The sequence below is a fragment of the Aquarana catesbeiana genome, linkage group LG06, assembly GCF_042186555.1.
Source record: "Aquarana catesbeiana isolate 2022-GZ linkage group LG06, ASM4218655v1, whole genome shotgun sequence".
Lineage (NCBI taxonomy): Eukaryota > Metazoa > Chordata > Amphibia > Anura > Ranidae > Aquarana > Aquarana catesbeiana.
In genome coordinates this window covers 50,089,458-50,110,952 of record NC_133329.1, presented here as the reverse complement: position 1 = coordinate 50,110,952, position 21,495 = coordinate 50,089,458, and the positions used below count along the sequence as shown (strand labels likewise).

At 42.8% G+C, this 21,495-nt stretch overlaps 1 protein-coding gene across 1 annotated transcript in view; it reads right to left on the bottom strand.

Moving 5' to 3' along the window:
- Nucleotides 1-2,245: 2,245 nt before the first annotated feature.
- LOC141148389 (interferon-induced very large GTPase 1-like) overlaps nt 2,246-21,495 on the bottom strand; it is a 54,105-nt gene continuing 34,855 nt past the window's right edge. Inside the window, exon 3 of the mRNA XM_073635835.1 lies at nt 2,246-8,221. Coding sequence (XP_073491936.1) covers nt 3,504-8,221 — 4,718 coding nt within the window. The 3' untranslated portion in view covers nt 2,246-3,503. The remainder of the gene's footprint in view (nt 8,222-21,495) is intronic.

Below are 21,495 nucleotides of genomic sequence, written 5' to 3'. Positions count from 1 at the left end.
TGGAACCATTTACTTACTTACCCACCCCTAACCCTTTACCCCCCGATCATCATTCCCGACACCCAAATAATCATCCCAAAATATAACAAAATAAAAGATGATGAGAAAGGATTCATTTATCCAAATTATACATGAAGTAAGAATAGGAAGAATACATCACTGAGATTATCAGGACTATACAATGTGGTTATACATGGAATATACACACCGAAAATCATTTTTATTAAAAACAAAAACTTAGGGTTACAAAATACACACAGCAGTTTTCTCAGGAAAGTTCATGTACATTCATTCTGTGTGAATGGGGCAAAACAAACAATTATTATTAGGCTGTTTCATGTGCTGGATTAATATTTCCATTGATTTAAAATGAAAAAAAAAAAAAAACTTGGCCACTAGATGGCACTAATTATGAGAGAAAATATTTAGCACCTTCTAGTGGCCAAATCCAGTATTTTGAATAAAATAAAATGTCCAGCACAGGAAATGTATGGAAAAAATTGCCCCAGGGATGTTGCGGACAAAGAGGAAATTAAGAGTAGGGTGCACCAAATAAGAGTATAAGGTAGGTAAAAAAAAGTATAAAACTTTATTAGTACAAAAATGAGCAACAATATATGTATATATAAAAATCGCCTAAAAACGATGAATAGAACACATGTAAAATGTTACTTTAATATTGATACACCCCCCTCCTTTTTTTCTTCAATAGAAATAGAACAGCATGCTTTCATGTAACCCCTGAAGAAGGAAATATATACGTCAAAAAAATCCCCCCCTTGTTTTCCGGAACATGTTGGGAATCTTGGCTCACACACCACATTAGCTTAGCTCAGTCTGGACCTGCGGTGAGTCCCAAGTATAGCAGCTGTTTTATTATTTGCCTTGTGTTCTATTCATCGTTTTTAGGTGATTTTTGTATATACATAGATTGTTGCTCATTTTTGTACTAATAAAGTTTATATATTTTTTACCTACCTTATACTCTTATTTGGTGCACCCTACTCTTAATTTCCTCTTTGTCCGCAATATCCCTGGGGCAATTTTTTCCATATATCTTCCATTGGGATGTGATATAGAGTGTCAGGTCCTCCAAAATTCCTGGTTGGTTTCCACTTCTTTCTTCTCCTTGTACCACAGGAAATGGCCCAATGACAAGTGCTGCTGATAAGACAGAACAGCCAGCCCTCCTGTACTGGACCCCGGCCCCATCAGTTCAAAAGGGGGGCCCAGGAACCTGCTGAGCAAGAGGGCCGGCTGTACTGCCTTATTGCAGACAGCGATCCTTTTCTGCCTCCCCCTGCAGTGCTGTGAGCTCCTCCTCCTCTCCCTCCCTCCGGCTGTACTGCAGGGGGATTGGTTCTAGCACATGCATTGCTTTCATCTGTTCATCTCCCCTGCGTGTCCCTTTCCCCCGCAGCGCTTCCGGCGTCTCTCCCTTCCTCTCCCACTGGCAGCTGCTGCAGGCACACAGATGGATGTTTCAGGATGGAGAGCGAGGGAAGGGGTTGGTAAATATGTCATTTTCTGGCTCCCTTACTTTCCTGAATGAACACAGTGAGCGATCGGTAACAATCACTCCCGTGTTCATTCAGCGCAGAAGCATAGTAAACTGTATTTGCTATGCTTACGCTTGTAAATGCGCAGGAAGCCTTCCTATTCATCTGTGCAGCTGAGGTTGTAGAGAAAGAAATTATAAATGATACATTTCGGCCCAGGGGGAGGCCCAGTCAGGTAGGGGTAGGCTGTATGGGGCCCCCGTGATTTCTAACAGCAGCCCTGCCAATGACATTTGTTCATTTGCCCCATTCACATAGAATGAATGTACATGTACTTTCAATGGGCAAATTGCTGCGCATATTGATTATAAGTACATCCCTTAGTGATAGCAAAATTATTTCTGTAGTTTATAATGGAAGGATTGCATATACCGGAACACAATGAGGGGATTTAGCAAAACTGGAGCAGACAAAATCTGGAGCGGCTGTGCATGGCAACCAATCAGCTTCTATCTTCAGCTTGTTCAATTAAGCTTTGAAAATAAAAGATAGAAGCTGATTGGTTGTCATGAACAGCTGCTCCAGACTCTGTGTGCTCCAGTGTTGATGAATTCCCCTCTATATGTGAAAATCCAATGTTGTTGGGGAGAGCGATCCTCTCCAATACATCCCCATACATTACTAATATTGTAACAATCGTTCTTATAAATACCTTCCCTACCTCTGTTCTGTAGATACTGAGATGGTTATTTTTAGCACAAATAATGAAATCCATTAACATGAGAGAAAAATAGAAGTTCTGTCTTATTATATTATAATCGTAGTACAATAAAACATTCCTAGAGAGAGATATATCAAATAACTAAAGCGACTTTAACCACTTGCTGACCGCCGCACGCCGATTTACGACAGCAAAATGGCACGGGCAGGCAAATGGGCGTATCTGTACATCCCTTTGAATTTGCCGCCTAGCGGGAGTGTTCCCGCCACGGGAGTGTGCCCGCGGGTCCAGCAAACTCGATGTTCGCCGGCGGCCCGCGAACGCGGTGAGGAGAGGCAGAACGGGGAGATGTAAACAAAGCATTTCCCTGTTCTGCCTAGTGACACGACAGGGATCTACTGTTCCCTGTCATCGGGAGCTGTGATCGCTGTCATATTGTAGTGAGCCCATCCCCCCCACAGTTGGAATCACTCCCTAGGACACACTTAACCCCTTAATTGCCCCCTAGTGTTTAACTCCTTCCCTGCCAGTGACATTTATACAGTAATCAATGGCTATTTGTAGCTCTGATCGCTGTATAAATGACAATGGTCCCAAAATAGTGTCAAAAGTGACCGATGTGTCCGCCATAATGTCGCAGTCCTGATAAAAAAATTTAAAAAAATTGCAAATTATTAAAAAATTATTTTTTTTGAAAAAAAAATGTGGGAAATTTATTATAGCAAAAAGTACAAAATATTATGTTTTTTTCAAAATGCTCGCTCTTTTTTTGTTTATAGCACAAAAAATAAAAACCACAGAGGTGATCAAATACCACCAAAAGAAAGCTCTATTTGTGGAGGAAAAAGGACATCAATTTTGTTTGGGTACAGCGTCGCACGACCGCGCAATTGTCAGATAAAATGACGCAGTGCTGAATCACAAAATATACTCTGGTCGGGAAGGGGGTAAAATCTTCTGGGGCTGAAGTGGTTAACATTCCCAGTGCGGTGCTAGGAATGTCATAGTCAATGGACACAACAATCATCTGTACTATGAATTAGAATGTTCTGGAATCTTCTGAGAGAAGTAATGAGCCCATTATATCATCAGGGGGAATGAAGATTATCAGACATTCTGTTCACACCCTGATTACTGTGACCATAATTGTGAGGAAAATATTTTAAATGTTTCTCCAATTAGAGAAAATCAATGAAAAAGTTATTTTTAAAAAGAATAAAATGATTTGAAGATAATAAGTTGGATGAGGAATTACATGTTGTTTGTTGATTTGTCTTCTCTGTTTAGCTATTGAACATTTTCTTTAAGCTTTGCAGAGCTTCTTCTCTTGTGATGGATTTCCAGCCATCTGGTATTTCTGCTGGTCTTGCTTTGTATTCTTCAGCAAACTCCTCATTAAACATCAGAAAAATATATTTCCAGTAATCTGATGACTTGATGCTGGGATCTGGTTGGATGGACCAGTCTGGAAAAATGGTACGATACTCTCTGTATGGGTGCCATTTCCCTTCTGTTTCTAAACATTGAAATTTGCCATCAGATACAACAGATGTACTACAATTATCAGTGATTAAGATTTTAGCAGCACCCCGTATGCATCTCCCCAGTCCTTTGGGTCTGTGGATGGTAGCAAAGTGCTCCTTGTGTTCATCACCTCCGGCCTCACAGGGGACAGCACAGAATGGACATTGCTTCCCACAGCCAACAACCTTCCTGAACAATTCATCCTGAGGCTTCACCGTCACCCTGGAGAGTACAGACTTTATATCCATAGATTGCAGATCTGATAAGACTTCTGTTTCTGTATCTCGGAGGAAGAGCTGAATGTCAGATGAAAATTGTCCAACATCAGCCGTGTTCTGGAAAGTGACCGCTTGCATCTCATTCTGTGGGATCACTAATTCTTCCTTTAGTATCTCACATACACTTTTCAGAAAATCTGAGACTGTCGATCTTTTAACAGAGTTGTCTTCAGTAAGAGCTCCATTTATCTTTTTGTCCAGTGAAGAGAGCAGGTTTTCTTGTAATGGTTTTAGGATTTGGGGCTTTGTATATGTTTCAGTGTAATTTAGTATCCAGGCTTTTGTATATTTCTCATAGTTTCGCATATAGTCCGCATATTTCTGGAAGGACATTTCTTTCAGCAGCTCCTTCATTAAAAACTCTTGAAAGAATGTTCTACTGCTGAATTTCTTGTTGTCTGGACTACCTTCTATGTCATCCACTATTTTCTGCCCAAGATAGTGGAAAACATGATCCATCATTGCTGGTTTTAGACATCGCTCACAGAATTCTTTGGCTTTAGTCTGACAAATATCTTTCTCTTGAAATATGCTGATAAATGTTTCTAAATATCCAGACTTTAGTTTCTCCAAACGCACTTTTGGATCATTCTCTCTAATGAATTTCTCATGCATCGCTTGAAACTCTTTGGAAGCTTTTCTAAGAATGTGAAGCTTGATATCCACTTCAAACCATGAGGACAAATGAAGATTTCTGGACTGTTTAGAAATCTCTGTTGTAATCATATGAAGTAATTCCTGGCAATAGTTGTCACAATAGTCCTCCCCAGTTTCCACCTTCTCTCTGATATATTTGTTACAGTTATCTATAAGAGAACGAGCAAAACCATTTATTTTGTCAAAAAGCTCATTTTTGTGCCTAAATTTATCTGTCAGCTTTGTAAACCAACCCTTCGCAATATATTTCTCATCCATCTTGAAATCAGTCTGTGTGATATCTGCCAAGTCCTTCACACTCAGTAAGTGTTGATTTACAGCTGATCCTTTATTGCTCATGTCATTCATTAGCTTATAAAACATAGATCTACTGACAATGCGTGTTTTTAATTCCTCTATCTGTAGATCAGTCAGTGTCCTCTCCCACATCCCCTCAAATTCTCTCTTTAACTCTTCATTGTTCAGCTTTTTTTTCATCTCTCTGCACCTCTTGAGGAGATCTGTGATTTTGCCTTCCATCAATTTCTGGGAATTTGTTTGTATATTCTGAATCTTGAATTTTCCTCTTTGAATTAAAACGGCCTCATCCAACTTCACAAGGGAATTCCTTTTCAATTCTTCCTTCAGGAATTGTGTGCTCAGAATAAAATCTTGTTTGTATTGTTCTATGAGATGAACATTTTCATTTTTATTGTTAAAGTAGTTTTTGAGGGATTCCAATACTTTACTTTCTCTATTAAACAACAAATTGTTGAGCTCATTCTTAAATTCAGAGCAAAGGTCATCACTTAGACTCTCTGCAGTCTGATTCCTAATCTTTGTTTCTGTACGGATCATCCAATCATGGACAGATTTTCGGAACTCCCAATCCCACTGTGAGTATTGTATAGACAGTTTATTATAAGCTTCTGCCACCAGACTGTTCCTGAAACTGAAAATGAATTTTTCATGTTTTACAGCTTTCCATAAACTTTCTATCCATGTTATAAATTCAGGAATGATTAAAGGCCTGTGCAGGGATCCTTTGTATGTCATCAATTCTAATAAATACTTTTTCAGTTCAGACACATGTTCACTGTACCCAGAATTTACTGGAGCCATTGGTGGGACCCCAAGCCAGAGCCCAGGAATGTACCAGTTGTCTTTCTCCAGATTGTAGTCCATCATATCACTGAAAGTTTTGATTTCACTTTTCTTTTCCATCTCTGCAGCTACTTTTGTCATTTCATTCAGTTGTTCTAGAAGTTTTTTCCTGTCTCTCATGTTCTTGTCATGAGCGGACACATCGCTCACATTTTGGTGTACAAACTGGCATTTGGGTTTCTTTCCTATTTCTTTCATTCTAAGAAAAGCATGGACCACAATCTGTAAAATATCCTTCATTTCTGTTGTATTTTCCATGGCCATATTGACTATGGTAATATCGCTCAACCCAATCACTAATGTGGCCAGTTCATTGTCATGTTCATAACTGCCCTCCAAGGAAGCCAACTCTGGAGCTTTCAGCCCCTCAGTGTCAATGATCAGGATGAAGTCACAGCCCAGCTCCTCCTGGAAGTTCTTTTTCACATTAAGAAGAGTCATGAAGGCTCCTCGTGTGCATCGTCCACTGGCCACCGGGAACTGCAGACCAAACATGGTGTTGAGAAGAGTGGATTTCCCTGTACTCTGCACTCCCAGCACAGAGATCACTCTCATTCTGCATTTCCCCCCTGTTCTGCTTTCCAGCTCACTAAAGACATCAGTTATCCACCATAAGGGAATGTTGGAGGCATCTCCATCTATCAGCTCCAATGGGAAACCATCCAACAAAAGATCAGCAGCAATTCCTGGCAATCTAGTAAATTGTCTTTGTATTTTTTTTATTTTATTTTCTTGAACCATGGAACATTCTGCTTCATAAAACTGTCCCATCTCACGTAGGAAATGTTCAATTCCTAAAGAACTGTCAGAGATTTCCTGGTCTATCTGTCTGAGCTTTTCCTTATTATCTAAGATATTGTTACAATTTTTTTTGTATTCAGCTTGTAGTTTAGAAAGATGATTTCTAGCAATTGAATCAAGTTCAAATTTCATCCATTTCAGAAAATATTGTTTCTCAGCCTCAGATAAATGAGTGATTGCATCAATAAAGAGCATTAAACCATGGGGCAGATCATGGTTATATTGTTCCTCATGTAGTGAAATACGTTTCTTTATCAGTTCATCTTGATATTGTTGTGTGTCTTTACCATCTTGCTTTGTCATTCTGCAAAGTTCCTTTTCTAGTTTAGATAACTGTCTCCAGAGATCTCCCTGTAACTTCATAGTGTTCTTTTTGTACTCAGACACATTGATTTCTTCTGTAATTTTCCTGGCATGTTCCCTGGCCTTCTGAAATTCAGTAATATTCTCATCCACTTGGATGCTCAATCCATGAGTTTCTTTCTCAAAGTCTCTCATTTTCTTTTCTTTTGGCTTACTGTTTAGGAAATTAATTATAGTCCTTTCTAATTTTTTTACAAATGCCGCCTCATTTGCAGTGCCTGCATGTATTATCAGATTTGTTTTTTTCAACTTTAGCACTGGCATTAATTCTTGAAGGACCATCTTTGTTTGTGTACTTATAGTTTTGCCAGGACCGGGAGTAACAATGAAGTAATACTGGGTGTCAGTGGTAGGGAAGGATGATAACAAACTAAATTCCCTCTCAGAAATATCCTCAATGAATATAAACACAGCTGATGAAATTCTTGTCAGGAATGTGAACTGGTCCCAGTTGGTCTCCAGATCTCCTCGTAGGTTGGTGACTGCGATGGGTTCTGGGAAAACATCAGACTTTCCACAGGGAAAATACCAGGAAACTTCTACAAGTCCATCAGATATTTTCCTCTCAATGTTTCCTCCCTTCATACTGTCATGTATGAAGAAGTTATTATGTAGCTGAGCTGGATTAAGAACTTGGTTCAGGGTTTTAGATTTTGATAATTTGTTTTTTCCCAATTTGACATAAGAGAAGATTGGCATGGAAGTATTCACCACATTTTCTTCTCTGAACCCTTTACTGTCTGCTAATGACTGAGGTCTCCACTTCTTCACTATGTCTCTCATTGCCCAAAGCATGAGGGTGCACTGTGACCCGTCACCAGAAGGGAGCAGCAGAGGGACAGCAAACTGACACATGGACAATTTGGTTACAATCTCTTGTTGGAGAAAACTGTCTGAGCAATGCAGGAGGACACACAGGACATCCAGGGGGTGAATGGAGGCAGATGGTAAAGAAGTATTAAATAGGCTTTCGACATCATTATCCCCACTGTTGTCTAAATTGACATCAGCAGACTGATCTTTCTCAAGGCGAATGTCTCTTGCAGTCCCGTTTAAGGCCATGAGTTTCCTTAAGTAATTCCAGGGAAGATCCTCTACATTTTTTGGTGGTTTGTCGTGTACATTCTCAGAGCCAATACTCAGGATATCCATCAGAGTCAATTTTGTAGTCAGGTAAGGCTCCATGTTCATTTTTTCTGCTAGATGAAGTAAGGTAGTTCTTCTTCTATGGAGCTCTGTAAGAAAAGACATTCTTAACATTACAAGTTTCTACATAACCAGTCAGTCTACAAGCAAAGTTTTAATCAGCTGGAAAATACAGCATAGTCAAGAACACTTCTACAACCACATACCTCCCAACATTTGGAGATGGGAATGAGGGACACCTACTCACAAACGTATGTAGGCATAGGACACGCCCCCTGTCACACCCTCTTAAAGGAGGATTTACCAAAAAAAAGGTTAAAGCGGAGCGCCACCGAAAATTTTTTTTTAAAAGTCAGCAGCTACAAATACTGCAGCTGCTGACTTTTAAAACATGGACACTTACCTGTCCAGGGCGCCCGCGATGTCGGCACCCGAGGCCGAAGCGTCTCTCCGTCCTCGGGTGCTGCCGCCTCCATCTTCGGTAAGGGAATCAGGAAGCGAAGCCGTACGGCTTCACTTCCCGGTTCCCTACTGCGCATGCGCGAGTCGCGCCGCGCAATCCGGATGGTCCCTGCTGCCTCTGGGACCCGTGTGTTTCCCAGCAGGCAGCGGGGAGGGAGCAGGAAGTGGCGTAAATACCCGCAGATTCTGCGGGTATCTATGCCGGAAGTGGGTACAGATACCTGTAATATACAGGTATCTGTACCCCCCTCCCCCCTGAAAGGTGCCAACTGTGTCACCGGAGGGGGGGAGGAATCTAATGAGTGGAAGTTCCACTTTTGGGTGGAACTCCACTTTAACCAAATCTACAAGGGCTCTGTTTACCAATACTATTCCTTTATACTGACTTTTGAAATGTACGAATGCATCAGTTTAGAAATTGGATGAAAGTTTTAGTACTGGGAAACACATTTTGAAAGATAAAAAGTTCATTTTATATACAACTATATGGATCAGACCAAAATGAGGGACAAATGATGGGGAGGGGGGCAGAGGGACATTGCTCCAAATCAGGGACAGTTGGGAACTATGCAACCATAGAGGTCCATGCAAGGGCACTGAGCATCTAATTTATGTCTGAAGATGTCTGAATAAGAGAGACCTCTGATTGCTGGTTTTGGGATTGAGAGCTGTTTACTTTTCTCCATATTTATCTAACTGGCCAAGTCTATTTACTTCTAGATGAGCACAAAAAAGAAACCCCCTGTCAGGAAAAGCCCTCATGCAGTTATCCTAGCAGATTGAGGGTTAAACGAATGCCTGTGCATAGAGGCGCCATCCGGCGCTCGCGCACGCACAATAGTGCCAATAGCGCTAATAGTGCTAACAAACGTACGCGCATGCGCAATAGCGCCAATAGCGCTAACGTGCGTACGCGCATGCACGATAGCACCACTTGGCGCCAAAAATAGGCTATTTAAAGAAGACTGTTCCAATGCTGCCTTGCTGTCCAGTCTACAGCGTTTCCTGAGACCCCTGCTACCTTGTTACCAGTTTTCCTGTATCCAGTACTTACTTGGCTTGTTCCTAACTTACCTGCTTGCTGCCCGCCCTAAACTTGGCTTGGACTCTGACTATTCTCTTGGTTTGCCCTTCTGTACCTGATCTGCCCGCCAGTACCTTGACCCGGCTTGTCTGCACCTCCCTGCTGTCTACAACCTGCTACAGGACTACAGTGCACCTCCCTGCTATCTGCATCCTGCTACAGTACTACAGTGCACCTCCCTGCTGTCTGCAACCTGCTACAGGACTACAGTGCACCTCCCTGCTATTCGCATCCTGCTACAGTACTACAGTGCACCTCCCTGCTGTCTGCAACCTGCTACAGGACTACAGTGCACCTCACTGCTATCCGCATCCTGCTACAGTACTACAGTGCACCTCCCTGCTGTCTGCAACCTGCTACAGGACTACAGTGCACCTCCCTCCTGTCTTCATCCGGCTACGGGACTACAGTGCACCTCCCTGTTACCTGCACCCTGCTACAGTACTACAGTGCACCTCCCTGCTGTCTGCAACCTGCTACAGGACTACGGTGCACCTCCCTGCTGACTACAGGATCCTGCCTTCTACTTCAGTGTTCCAGTCAGGCACTTGTGCCCCTCTGTACTTTCGAGTCCCTGTTCACACCTTCAGGGGTTCTTAAGTCGGAGGCATACGAGAGGCCATTCTCTGCATTCCGGGCTCCACCTACCAGGTACGTGACACCCCCCCACTAGGGAACATATCACAGACTTGACATAACATTGTCTTTCAAGGAGAAATTTGAACCTCAAAGTAGCCCTGCCTCCACCTGAGGTCCATGGAGTGACATATTCAGACTGAATGGCTATACTTTGTGTTCAAATTACACAAGTCACATATGATGGAGACTATAACTGGGGACCTATATGAGTGCATTATAAGCTGCCCTCCTTTGATCCCCGGTGTTGAAGGAATTATAATAGGGTTACAGTATAGACCACCTGCTAATGATGGGACATCAATATCTACATAAACGGTATTGTGATTTCTACTTATGCCCCTAAACATAGCATTACTGAAATTGCTTATTCTGATTTCACTGCACACTGTGAGCTTCTCACAATAAGCATTAAACCTGAATGACTGTCCCACCCCTTTCATTCATTGGATATTATTTTTTTTTGATCATGGAGGTTCAGCATCACATGTGGATGTTATTTGGGGAGGTCTGCATGCAAATACAACCTACATAGGAATGTCCACTCCTCCAGACTGTCATCCCGATATCAAAGTGATTGTAAACTGAACATTTTTATTAAAAAAAAATAACAATCATGTTATACTTACCTGCTCTGTGTAGTGGTTTTGTACAGAGCAGCTCTGATCCTCCTCTTCTTGGGTCCCCTGCCAGCACTCTGGGCCCATTTCCCCTTGCCGAGTGCCCATTATAGCAAGCCGCTTGCTGTGGGGGCACTCGTGGGTGCTCGCTCCCGAGATGGCACTCTGCGTCCATAAGATACAGAGAGCGTGGCTCAGCCCCCCCCCCCATCCCATCTCACTGCCTGTGATTGACATTGCATCTCAGCCAATCAGAAGAGAGATGATACCCGGGAGAGCCTCGGGTCTTGCACACATGGCTGGGTCAGGATCGGGGTTAGGTCAGTATTAGGGGACTGGGGGGGGGGGGGGGGGGCTGAATATTGAAGGTTTTTTACTTTCATGCATAGAATACATAAAGGTTAAAAACCTTCAACCTTTACAACCATGTTAAGGCAGTTTGATATTTGCATACCTCTTCCCAAATGTCAGCCCACTGCTTGTATCAGTTCTGAAGGGTCTTGAGAGGAGTATGGTGAATTGCTCTTCAGAGAGTAACACTGGTGTAAACTAGCCCTAAAGTGCAACTCCAACCAGATCTCTTAATGTGGTTTTGAATGGATTGAGGAAAGGTTAGAACCTCTGTCAGGTTCTTATTGGCTTTTGTATGTCTAATGACGAGATTTTCACTCACTGCCAAAAAGGAATTGGAAATGTATCCAACAGAGGAACAGACTAAAATAAAAACACAATTTTTTAGTATTGTGGAGAAATTGAATAACCTGTGACAATGTTTTTATTGCTCTGTATACCTTCCTTTCCCAGTGACAACTGCAAACCCCATTACTTGTACAGCCATTGCATGAATAGGAAGAGAGGGGAAATCTCGAGTCACAGACAGAAGGAGAAGGTAACATGGCAGCTGACTGTGGGTGGGAGAGAAGAGTAAAGGAGGAACAACTACATCTACTTGTGTCCCGGGAGGAATAGAGAAGGGGGAGAGGAAGCTGATCACAGAAGGGGGTGGAGGGGAGAGAGGAATTGCTATTAGCATGGGACATTGGGAGAGTTAATGAACACATACCTGAGCACATACTGGAGAAGAAAGAGAGAAAAGGGGGGGGGCATGCATGAACTCAGCTCAGCCCCAAGGTACCAGTTTTTCTCTTTTTTCAGCTACCAGTCAGTTTCTTATAGTGGGGTTAGTTTACTTACTACTCGCTGAAGTTTATTCAAGCTGACTTTGGTGAAGCAGAAAAATGGAGACATTCATATGCCTTGTACACACGATCGGATTTTCCGACAGAAAATGTTCGATGGGAGTTTGTTGTTGGAAATTCCAACCGTGTGTAGGCTACATAGGAACGTTGGAATTTCCGTCACACAAAATTTGAGATCTGGATCTCAAATTTTCCGACAACAAAATCCGTTATCGGAAATTCCGATCGTGTGTACATAATTCCGACGCACAAAGTTCCACACATGCTAGGAATCAAGCAGAAGAGCCGAACTGGCTATTGAACTTCAATTTTCTCGACTCGTCGTATGTCACCGCATTCTTGACGGGAAACACGTCCACATCATCCCACCACCCAACTCGGGGTCATACTATTACAACTACAAGGGGTTTAATAGTATTGTGATGTTGGCGGTGGTGTCGGCTACTTACGAGTTCCTGTATGTGGACATGGGGAAGAATGGCCGCATCTCAGATGGTGGAGTCATTGCCCACACAGAGTTCCACAGGCATCTCCAGAATGGCAGCTTGGACTTGCCACCTCCAGAAGACTATGCGGAAGGACTCCCATTCGTCTTCGTTGCGGATGAAGCGTTTGCGCTGGGGGACCATCTTATGCAACCATTCCCTATGAGGACCCTCACCCCGGACCAGAGGGTTTTTAATTACCAGCTGGCCAGAGCTAGAAAAGTGGTGGAGAACACGTTTGGAATAATGGCCAGCCGGTTCCGCCTATTTCTTACACTGATACACATGGCGGAGTATAAACTCAATCATATCATCCTGGCTTGCTGTGTTCTCCACAACTTTTTATGGAGAAATTCTGTGAACTATGCTGGCTCAGTTGGGCCTGAAGCCGGAATTAACCTCAATGAACCAACACTGATGGCGCTTGAAGCTGGCCGTCCTGACTTGCCCCCCCCCCCCTGAGTGCCCGCGAGGTCTAATTTTTTTTTAAACTGAACAAATATTTGCTTACATTTACTGCTTGTGTTTCTTTTAGCTGACCATGACTGAAATTTGGGGAGTCGCGAAAATGGCGTGACTCTGTAAAATTATAAAGCACTGTTGGGTGTTATTTACTAAAGGCAAAGACACTTTGCACTACAAGTGCACTTGAGCCTGCACTGAAACTGCACTTGTAGTGCAAAGTGGATTTGCCCTTAGGAAATAACCCCCATTGTCACTGAAAACACCAATTTTACCACAAAAAATGTTTATGAACATTGAAAGAAGAAGCCACACATTGTTGATTATCGATCTTTTTAATACAAGCAAAATCACATGTGCATTTATAAAAGGTTTTTAAAACAAACCCACATGTTTGTTGTCTAACAAATTTTTAGGTCACATTAATGTAGCACTAACTCACGGTGGAGCTGCTGATTTAAAGCGGGCTGTTACCATCACCTTTTTACCTGTAATTTCACCAACACCAAACTTAGAGTCCACGTTGAGCTTATTATCGGACAATATAGGCACTAGTCACTTGGGTACTTTTCCAATGCTTTAATGGGAGATAACTGGAAGAAGTAGCAGGAAAAAGGTAGAAGAAGAGTTGCAGGGAAGTTCAAATACATTTTCTTGGTGTAGCAATAAGGAATTGAAATCTTAGGGGTGAATGTATCCTCAATTCAGGATTGAATCTTTGCCCGCCCGGCTAAGTCTCTCTTACTAACCTAGCAACCGGAACGTAGCACGAACAAAAGTCTCTGACACAGACTTGGGTAGAACAAAACTGCACGATCCTCTGCCACAGGATGTAGTAGTTTTCGATGAACAGCAAACACAGTACCAGAACCTTTAAGCCGACCCGGCAGTACTTGTGCGGTAGATTAGATTAAGATGCGTCCTCCAATTGAGTCACCAGGCCCCTCTTAAGACCAGCATTGCATGGTCCCTTCCAAGATGGGTCCTCCCCTGGATCTTCCCAATTGTCCGGCTTCTTTCCGCAGGACAGACAACACAGGACCATCCCGGCGATAGCAGGCTCCAGACAGGCTTCTGGGCCTACCCATGCGGCTGCAGCGACGCAACCCTCCAGCCTGCGAGGCTGGAGGTAGAACTCAATAAAACATACCTTCAGGCCAGGAGGGCCATGAGGTAAAAGAACTCTAGAAACATGGCGTCTGTCCCATAAATACCCTCTCCCAGAATGCAACCCAGAGGACCACCTCCGCCGAGTTGTCTACGGGACAGAAGAGCACTCATATACTTTAGCTTGTTGCTTTCCAACACCGACCCATGGTGACAACGACACCCACAGGCAGAATGCGGAACTGCATGCAACACAGCCAAACTGGAACACAGGCTAATCTAACAATAGATTGAATCTGAACTATGTACAGTACAAGTGACCCATTAAATTTACCTATAAGCGGTAGATTAGAAAATCTACCAGCGCTACATTAATAAAAGTAGAAATTTCCTTTTAAGGTAAAACAGGCATGTTTAAAACCAACAAGAAATACACAAATCTGGAACTTACAAAGTTCAACTTTTATAGAAATTGAAGGCAATATCAGACAGAGTATTTACAAACTGTGTTTGATATTGCGTTCAGATGGGGTGATGTCACCCCTGGAAAAGCCAAATTTTGAAGAATGCTAAATGTCAACATGTGCTAGCTGCCATCATGGGGGATCAAGGGACATGTTTTGTGGGTGCAACCCCTTCCTCTCAGCTACTGTATTATTGAGGAAGTGGTTGCACCCCCAAAACGCATACATTGATCTCCCGTGATGGCAGATAGCACATGTTGACAGTGTGTGCATCTTCAAAATTTGGCTTTTCGAGAATATGTCAATAAAAGTTCAGAAAATTTTGCGGACAAAAAGAATGAAAAAATTTGGGATTTCGAGGGGTTTTAAATTCTCCCTAAAACATCAATGATGTTCTTCATTTTGTTTTGAACATCATTGATGTTTTGCTTTATGTTATCCAAGTCCCTATTACACCCCATGATCTCCCCGATCAGGATCTGGGCACTTTCACTGGTGAAATGACCTTCTTCCACAACATCACGATCCCCTAAAAATATAGAAACAAAAACACACCATGTATTATAAATATTCTGGCATCCATCTCTTACCTGAGCCTGTGGTCGCAGACACTCACCTGTTGTGGTGACTATTTCCACCACATCTCCCTCCTCCTGCTCTGCTTGGCTTTGTGGGATTTCTGTAAAAAAGAGGGGGGTTGGAGGGAGGGAACAACCCAATAGAAATGGGTTTAGAAAGGGGTTACTATGTGCAACAATGTAGTCATTGATCTTGGTTATTAAGATAAAGTCAATTTTATTCAATCATCTTAACGTATATAAAATCCCATCACTAATTCAATACTGTAAAAGACACAACTATAATGCAAATGCGGCCGCGGGTAACAAAACAAACAGGACAGACATAACATATAAAGCTACCCAATCTGGGCGTATTGCATTATACCCCGGTGACCTTGAAAAGCCGTCAATCAGCCAAAAAGTGGTATGTAGTATCCACTGAGGTTGAGTATTCTTTACTATTGAATTTTTAAAGGACGGTCATGCGTGGCATATTGCAATTAAGGGTGGAGGGTGTGATGAGGGGGAGGCACCTGTGCTCGACCAGGATAGGAATGCAATTCATATTGCCTTCTGTTGGATTGGGATTTGAATTTGGTGTTACTCCAGGATCAAGTGAAGGAGGATGACAACAATTACTCCTATATATGTATAGTAGCTGAGCAACAGTTAATAAGTCATTATTCAATCCTTGTCATGGTTATGAAACTTCCTGATTCAGGCAGATGTCAAGCAGAAAATAGGATCATAGGTTTGCAATCAGCACTTATTGGTAGATGTAATTAGATATGGTTGCGCTATGCGGTGTGGTATTAATACTTGCAGTCAGGTTGCTATGTTACTTAATCTTATAGAAATTGCTGTACGTTACCATCTCCATCATAGCTGCAAAACTCATAGTTGTTGGGATCCTCTAAGCTTGGGCGCCGGTACATCCCCTGTCCCACATGGGGAGTCCTTTAGGTGGCTGCTGGGCAGGACCGTCAGCGCTGGTAAGATGGCTCCTAAGAGGTTCAGCTGCGGCGATCCCGGTAACTGAGAAGTTCCTATGTCAGTATGGTGTCCATCTGGAGCCCACTGCGATCGTACAGTACCTGCTACAGTTTGCCGCCGTAACACTCTCCTCGATACCCGTAACCCATAGACTGGGTAGTGTAGTGACGTCAACGCGTTTCGCCGTGGTTCACTGACGTAGCTTCATCTTGGACGTTCGTGGGATTTCCCCTTCTTCCTGAGGTGGGGGGTTTGTGGTCTCCTCTGATGAGTGGTGTCCTCCAAGTCTTTTCTCCCCTATGTAAAAAAAATAGGTATACTTAGCACACAGATATTTAAAGGCAGAAATAGGAATATGAAACATTGCCTGGAATTGGTGTACAATTGGCTGTTTTGGCAGAGTTCCAAGATGAAGAAATATTGTTTTCCTTTGTCAAGCTTGAATACTTACCTGTTTTGTACAAGCTTCACAGATGGAGTCACCCCTATAGTATACACTGGAGCACCTGTGTGGACCCCCTAGTAAAAAGGGTGTTCTGGTGTCCCACACTAGTGCTCCAGCGTCCAGATGTGTCCTCTCCTTACACAGAATCTAGTTTGCATTTCATTCTAGTTACAAACCCATCTAGACACCAAAATTATTTTAAGAGAAGTAGGCCAGAAAAAATGTATTGAACTGCATCTGGACAAAACATGGTGTTTTATAGGCCGAACAAACAATGTTTCCTATGAACGGATAATGTGTCCATGAACATGAAAGTTGCCATTTTAAACTGTACAACAGTAAAGAAAAGCACATGGAGCAGCATGAACGAAATAAAAATAAAGAATAGGAACACAGGACAACTACTTACTTTTTTGCAGCACTCTCCTGAGATTTGAGATCTGACCACCGCTTCCTGAGTTGATTCTTGGATCGCCGTACCCCAAAATTTCTGTGCAGACTCTTCACAACTTTCGCCATGATCTTGGCCTTTCTGACATTGGGGTTGTGGTAAGGTCCATACTTCCCGTCATAGTCGGCCCTCTTTAGTATGTCGACCATCTCCACAAAGGACATATTTGAGGCCTTAAATCATCTCCTCCGGGATCGTGACATTTCTGCCTCCGGGGTTTCCTCCTCCTCCTCCTCCTCGTTGTTGTAATTATCACGCACCTGCTCTGTCTCCGCCATGTGCTCTTCCCCACTGCATCGAAAGAGAAAGGGCGGGGAATAGACTAGAAAGAATGTCAGGTGCAGGCGGAGTTTCACGCATGCGCAGTGTATATAAAGCATAACACGTGTGCGTAGTACGTACGATCTGTGAGCGGAGGAAGGAGTATCGGAAGCGCCGATCATGATAACGAAGGTAACATTTAAACTTGGGCCTATACTGTTTATAGATTGAGGTCTATATTGGGACAAGATTAGGAGACTTTAGCCTGACATTAGGGTTTGTCTTGTGTATTGCAGATAAAATGGATGGCTTCAATGACCACAACTTCCTCCCCCTGTTCATAGACAAGTACAGGGAGCTTCCCGGTCTGTGGCAGGTGAAACATCAACAATATAATCATAAACAAAAGAGGCAGGCAGCGCTGGAGAAACTGCTGGAGTTGGTCCCCACAGCAACCATCCGCTATTTAAAAGCCAAAATTGGTGGCCTGAGGAGCACTTATCTTAGGGAGCGCAAGAAGGTCCAGGATTCCCAGAGATCCAGAGCTGCAGCAGATGATATTTATGTCCCCAGGCTGGGGTACTATGAGAGACTTAGTTTTCTGTCAGACCAGACTGAAGTCAGGGAATCCCTCTCAACCCTTCCTTCCACGCTTCCTTCCACCCTATCTTCCACCCCAGCTGAGTCTTCTGATGCCCAACCTGGGACTTCCAGCCAGGAAGAAGTGGAGGAGCCCAGTTGGAGCCAGATATAGCATTGTTCTACAGATTTCTGGTCAAGAAATAAATGATGTTTACTAGATGTTATTATTGATCACTAATTTCTGATTTAATAAAGTGTTTTACATATCAATAGACAGTAGTGGGCAAAAATAATTGGGACAAGAATGAAAAATGCTGGGCTCAGAATGATAGTCTGTTATTTTTGTTAACATTCAATTTGCAACAGTCATGAGATGAAAATTGTGTGTGATTGATGAAGAAAAAACTAAAACTATGTCCCTTTTTCATACACAAGAAGACCTCAGCCAGGAGGAGGCTTTGAAATGTGGCACACAGGAGGAGGCTGTGGAATGTGGCACACAGAAGGAGGGGGGGTTAGTGGCAGCCAGGAGGAGGTGGGGCTAAGTGGCAGCCAGGAGAAGGCCAGGCCCAGTAGGAGCCTGACAGAATCACAGGTCCCTCCCCTCCGCTTTCCAAACAAAAGTCCCGGGAAGGGAAGTAACGTGCAGGATTCAGCGCTCAGGCTGATTCAGGAGGCTTCTGCGTCCCTGAGAGCCACCCCCACTCGTAAAGAGGCCTTTGCCTCCATGGCTGCCACCAAACTGCAGGACATGCAGGAAGGCCAACGCCCCATGTGTGAGGAACTCATTTATCAAACATTAAATAAGGGGTCGAGGGGCGAAATCACACCCAATACCCACCTGAGTGAGTTGCATCATCCTCCTCCTCCTGCCACTACTCCACCACCACAGACACAGCCTGGAAGGAAGCGTGGAAGGAAGACCAGAGAGTGATGACCTGGGTTCAGTCTGGTCTGACAAAAGATGCAGGCTCTTGTATGACCACAGCCTGGGGACAGATATGTCATCTGCTGCTGTTCATGATTCTCTTGGACTTCTGAACCAGATTGAACTCCCTTAGATAAGGACTCCTCAGATCACCAAATTTTGCCTGGAAATAATTGATGTGTGCCCTGGGGGCCAAAGGCTTCGCCAATTTCTGCTGTTTATACAGCATTGCCTCCCTCTTTGTTTGGTTAGGACCCCTTAATACATTTTTGGTTTGATTTATTATACTCGCCTATGTGTGTTTTCTTTTTCAAATATAAATTTTATTAATTTTCATAGAAAAGGGGCAGATCCCCGAACAAAATACCACAATGGTATAAATTAGAAAAGCGAGGTCGCAGCCTACCTACAGAGCATCATAATAAAACATAGTATGTTTATAGAAGTAAAGTTCTTGTCAACCTAGTTCTGTTATATGTTATTATCTCTGACAAGTACATTTTCTTAGTGTTACAACATCTCAGTGCAGCAAAATCCTAGTACATTCACCATAGATATTAGTTGGTATCTCATTTAACCATTTAATGTTTATGAGCTGTTGCGACTGCATCAGTCAGGAGGAAGCTACCAGAAAGTGAATCAAAGAGAAGAAAGAGCAAGTATAAGAAAGAAGAGAGGAAGGGGATGGGTAGGGGGTGAGAGGGAAAGGGAAGGGGGGGGGGGAATGGTTAGGTGTCGGCGGAAGCTTTGAGTAGGCCGGTTTTCTTTTAACAAAAAAGTTAAAAGTTATCATTAAAGCAGGGTTCCACCCAAAGTTTGAACAATATCTGTATGTATTCTCTTCCTTGCCTAGATGCTGACATGCCGTTTAAAAAAATTTAAATCGCCGCATTTACCTTTTATTTTTCTATTCTTCTTTGCACTTCCTGGTTCTCCTCCCGTGGGAGTAGGCGTGTTTCTAGCCTCTCCCAGACTCCTGGGAGCTAGTCTCAGGCTTCCCAGGATGCAACTGAGCATGTGCGGGAACGAGCGGTGAATGCTGGGAGCACAGCATTCACCACATCCAGGAAATAAATGCTTGTGGGCTTCAAATGCCCACAATGAAGATGGAAATCGCCTGCAGTGAATAATATAAGTTATTCTTTCCGACGAAATCTGACACAGGCGGACATATTACACACAATATGTGAGTATGTAATGCTGAGAAGAAAAGTTTGTGAATTAAATAATAAAACAAAAAGGATAGATAGGTGGACCCCCGCTTTAAGTGGGGTTTCCCATAAGGGTTTTACCTTCGTCTGAATATTTAAACATATTCCAGAGCGTCCAAGTTTTCTTATAGACTGCCTGTCTATCTTGAGCTGTCAGTATAATGTCTTCTAATTTGTTTACGTCTTCCACTTTTCGTAGCCACATTGATACGGTTGGTGGGGAGGTTTGTTTCCATAGCAAGGGGATGCAGGACTTGGCTGCATTTATTAAGTGACGCAATATGGATTTTTTATACTTTTTAAGCGATATGGACGACACCTGAAGCAAGAAAAATGCCGGGTCGTTCGAAATTTGAAAATCTGTAAATTTTTGAGAAATAGAACCAACCTGCAGTCCAGAAATTTGTCAATCTAGGGCAGGACCAAAAAACGTGCAGCATCGTTCCCTCTTCCACCTGGCATCGCCAGCAATATTTGGATGTATCAGGAAATATAGTGTGTAGATGACTGGGTGTTAAGTACCACCTCGTCAGGATCTTATAGTTCATCTCTTGTAATTTAGTGCATATTGATGATTTAAGGGAAAGAGCTATCATGTTTTGCTTCTGGACTGGAGTGAAAGAGCGCTGAAGGTCTGTTTCCCATTTCATAATACATGACAGGTTGGGTTGTTGTGGGGGTGTGTTTCTATGTGTGTTTTCATTCAAAAAGGACAGTTTGTTTGTGAGGAGGCAGGTACATTTCAAAAATACAATGTGAAATTAACAAGAGACACCAAGCAACCTCCTTGAGATTAAATAATACAAGATAGTAATGGTGTTGTGGTAATTTGACACACAAAACACACACCGAACTATTCTGGAGCAAAAAATAAAATAAAAATTAAGAATATAGGATTTTGTTGTCGGAAAATGGTATAGCCTGCTCTCAAACTTTGTGTGTCTAAAATCTGATAGAAAAGGTCCGATGGAGCCTACTAGGGATGAGCCGAACACCCCCCCAGTTCGGTTCGCACCAGAACCTGCGAACGGAGCGAAAATTCGCACGAACGTTAGAACCCCATTGACGTCTATGGGACTCGAACGTTCGAAATCAAAAGTGCTCATTTTAAAGGCTAATTTGCATGGTATTATCCCAAAAAGGGTTTGGGGACCCGGGTCCTACCCAGGGGACATGTATAAATGCAAAAAAAAACGTTTAAAAACGGGAGCAGTATTTTTAATGATGCTTACAGTAAAAAAAAAAAGTGAAATATTCCTTTAAATATCGTACCTGGGGGATGTCTATAGTATGCCTGTAAAGTGGCACGTGTTTCCCGTGTTTAGAACAGTCCCTGCACCAAATGTCATTTTTAAAGGAAAAAATCTCATTTAAAACTGCTTGCGGGTTTAATGTCATGTCGGGTCCTGGCAA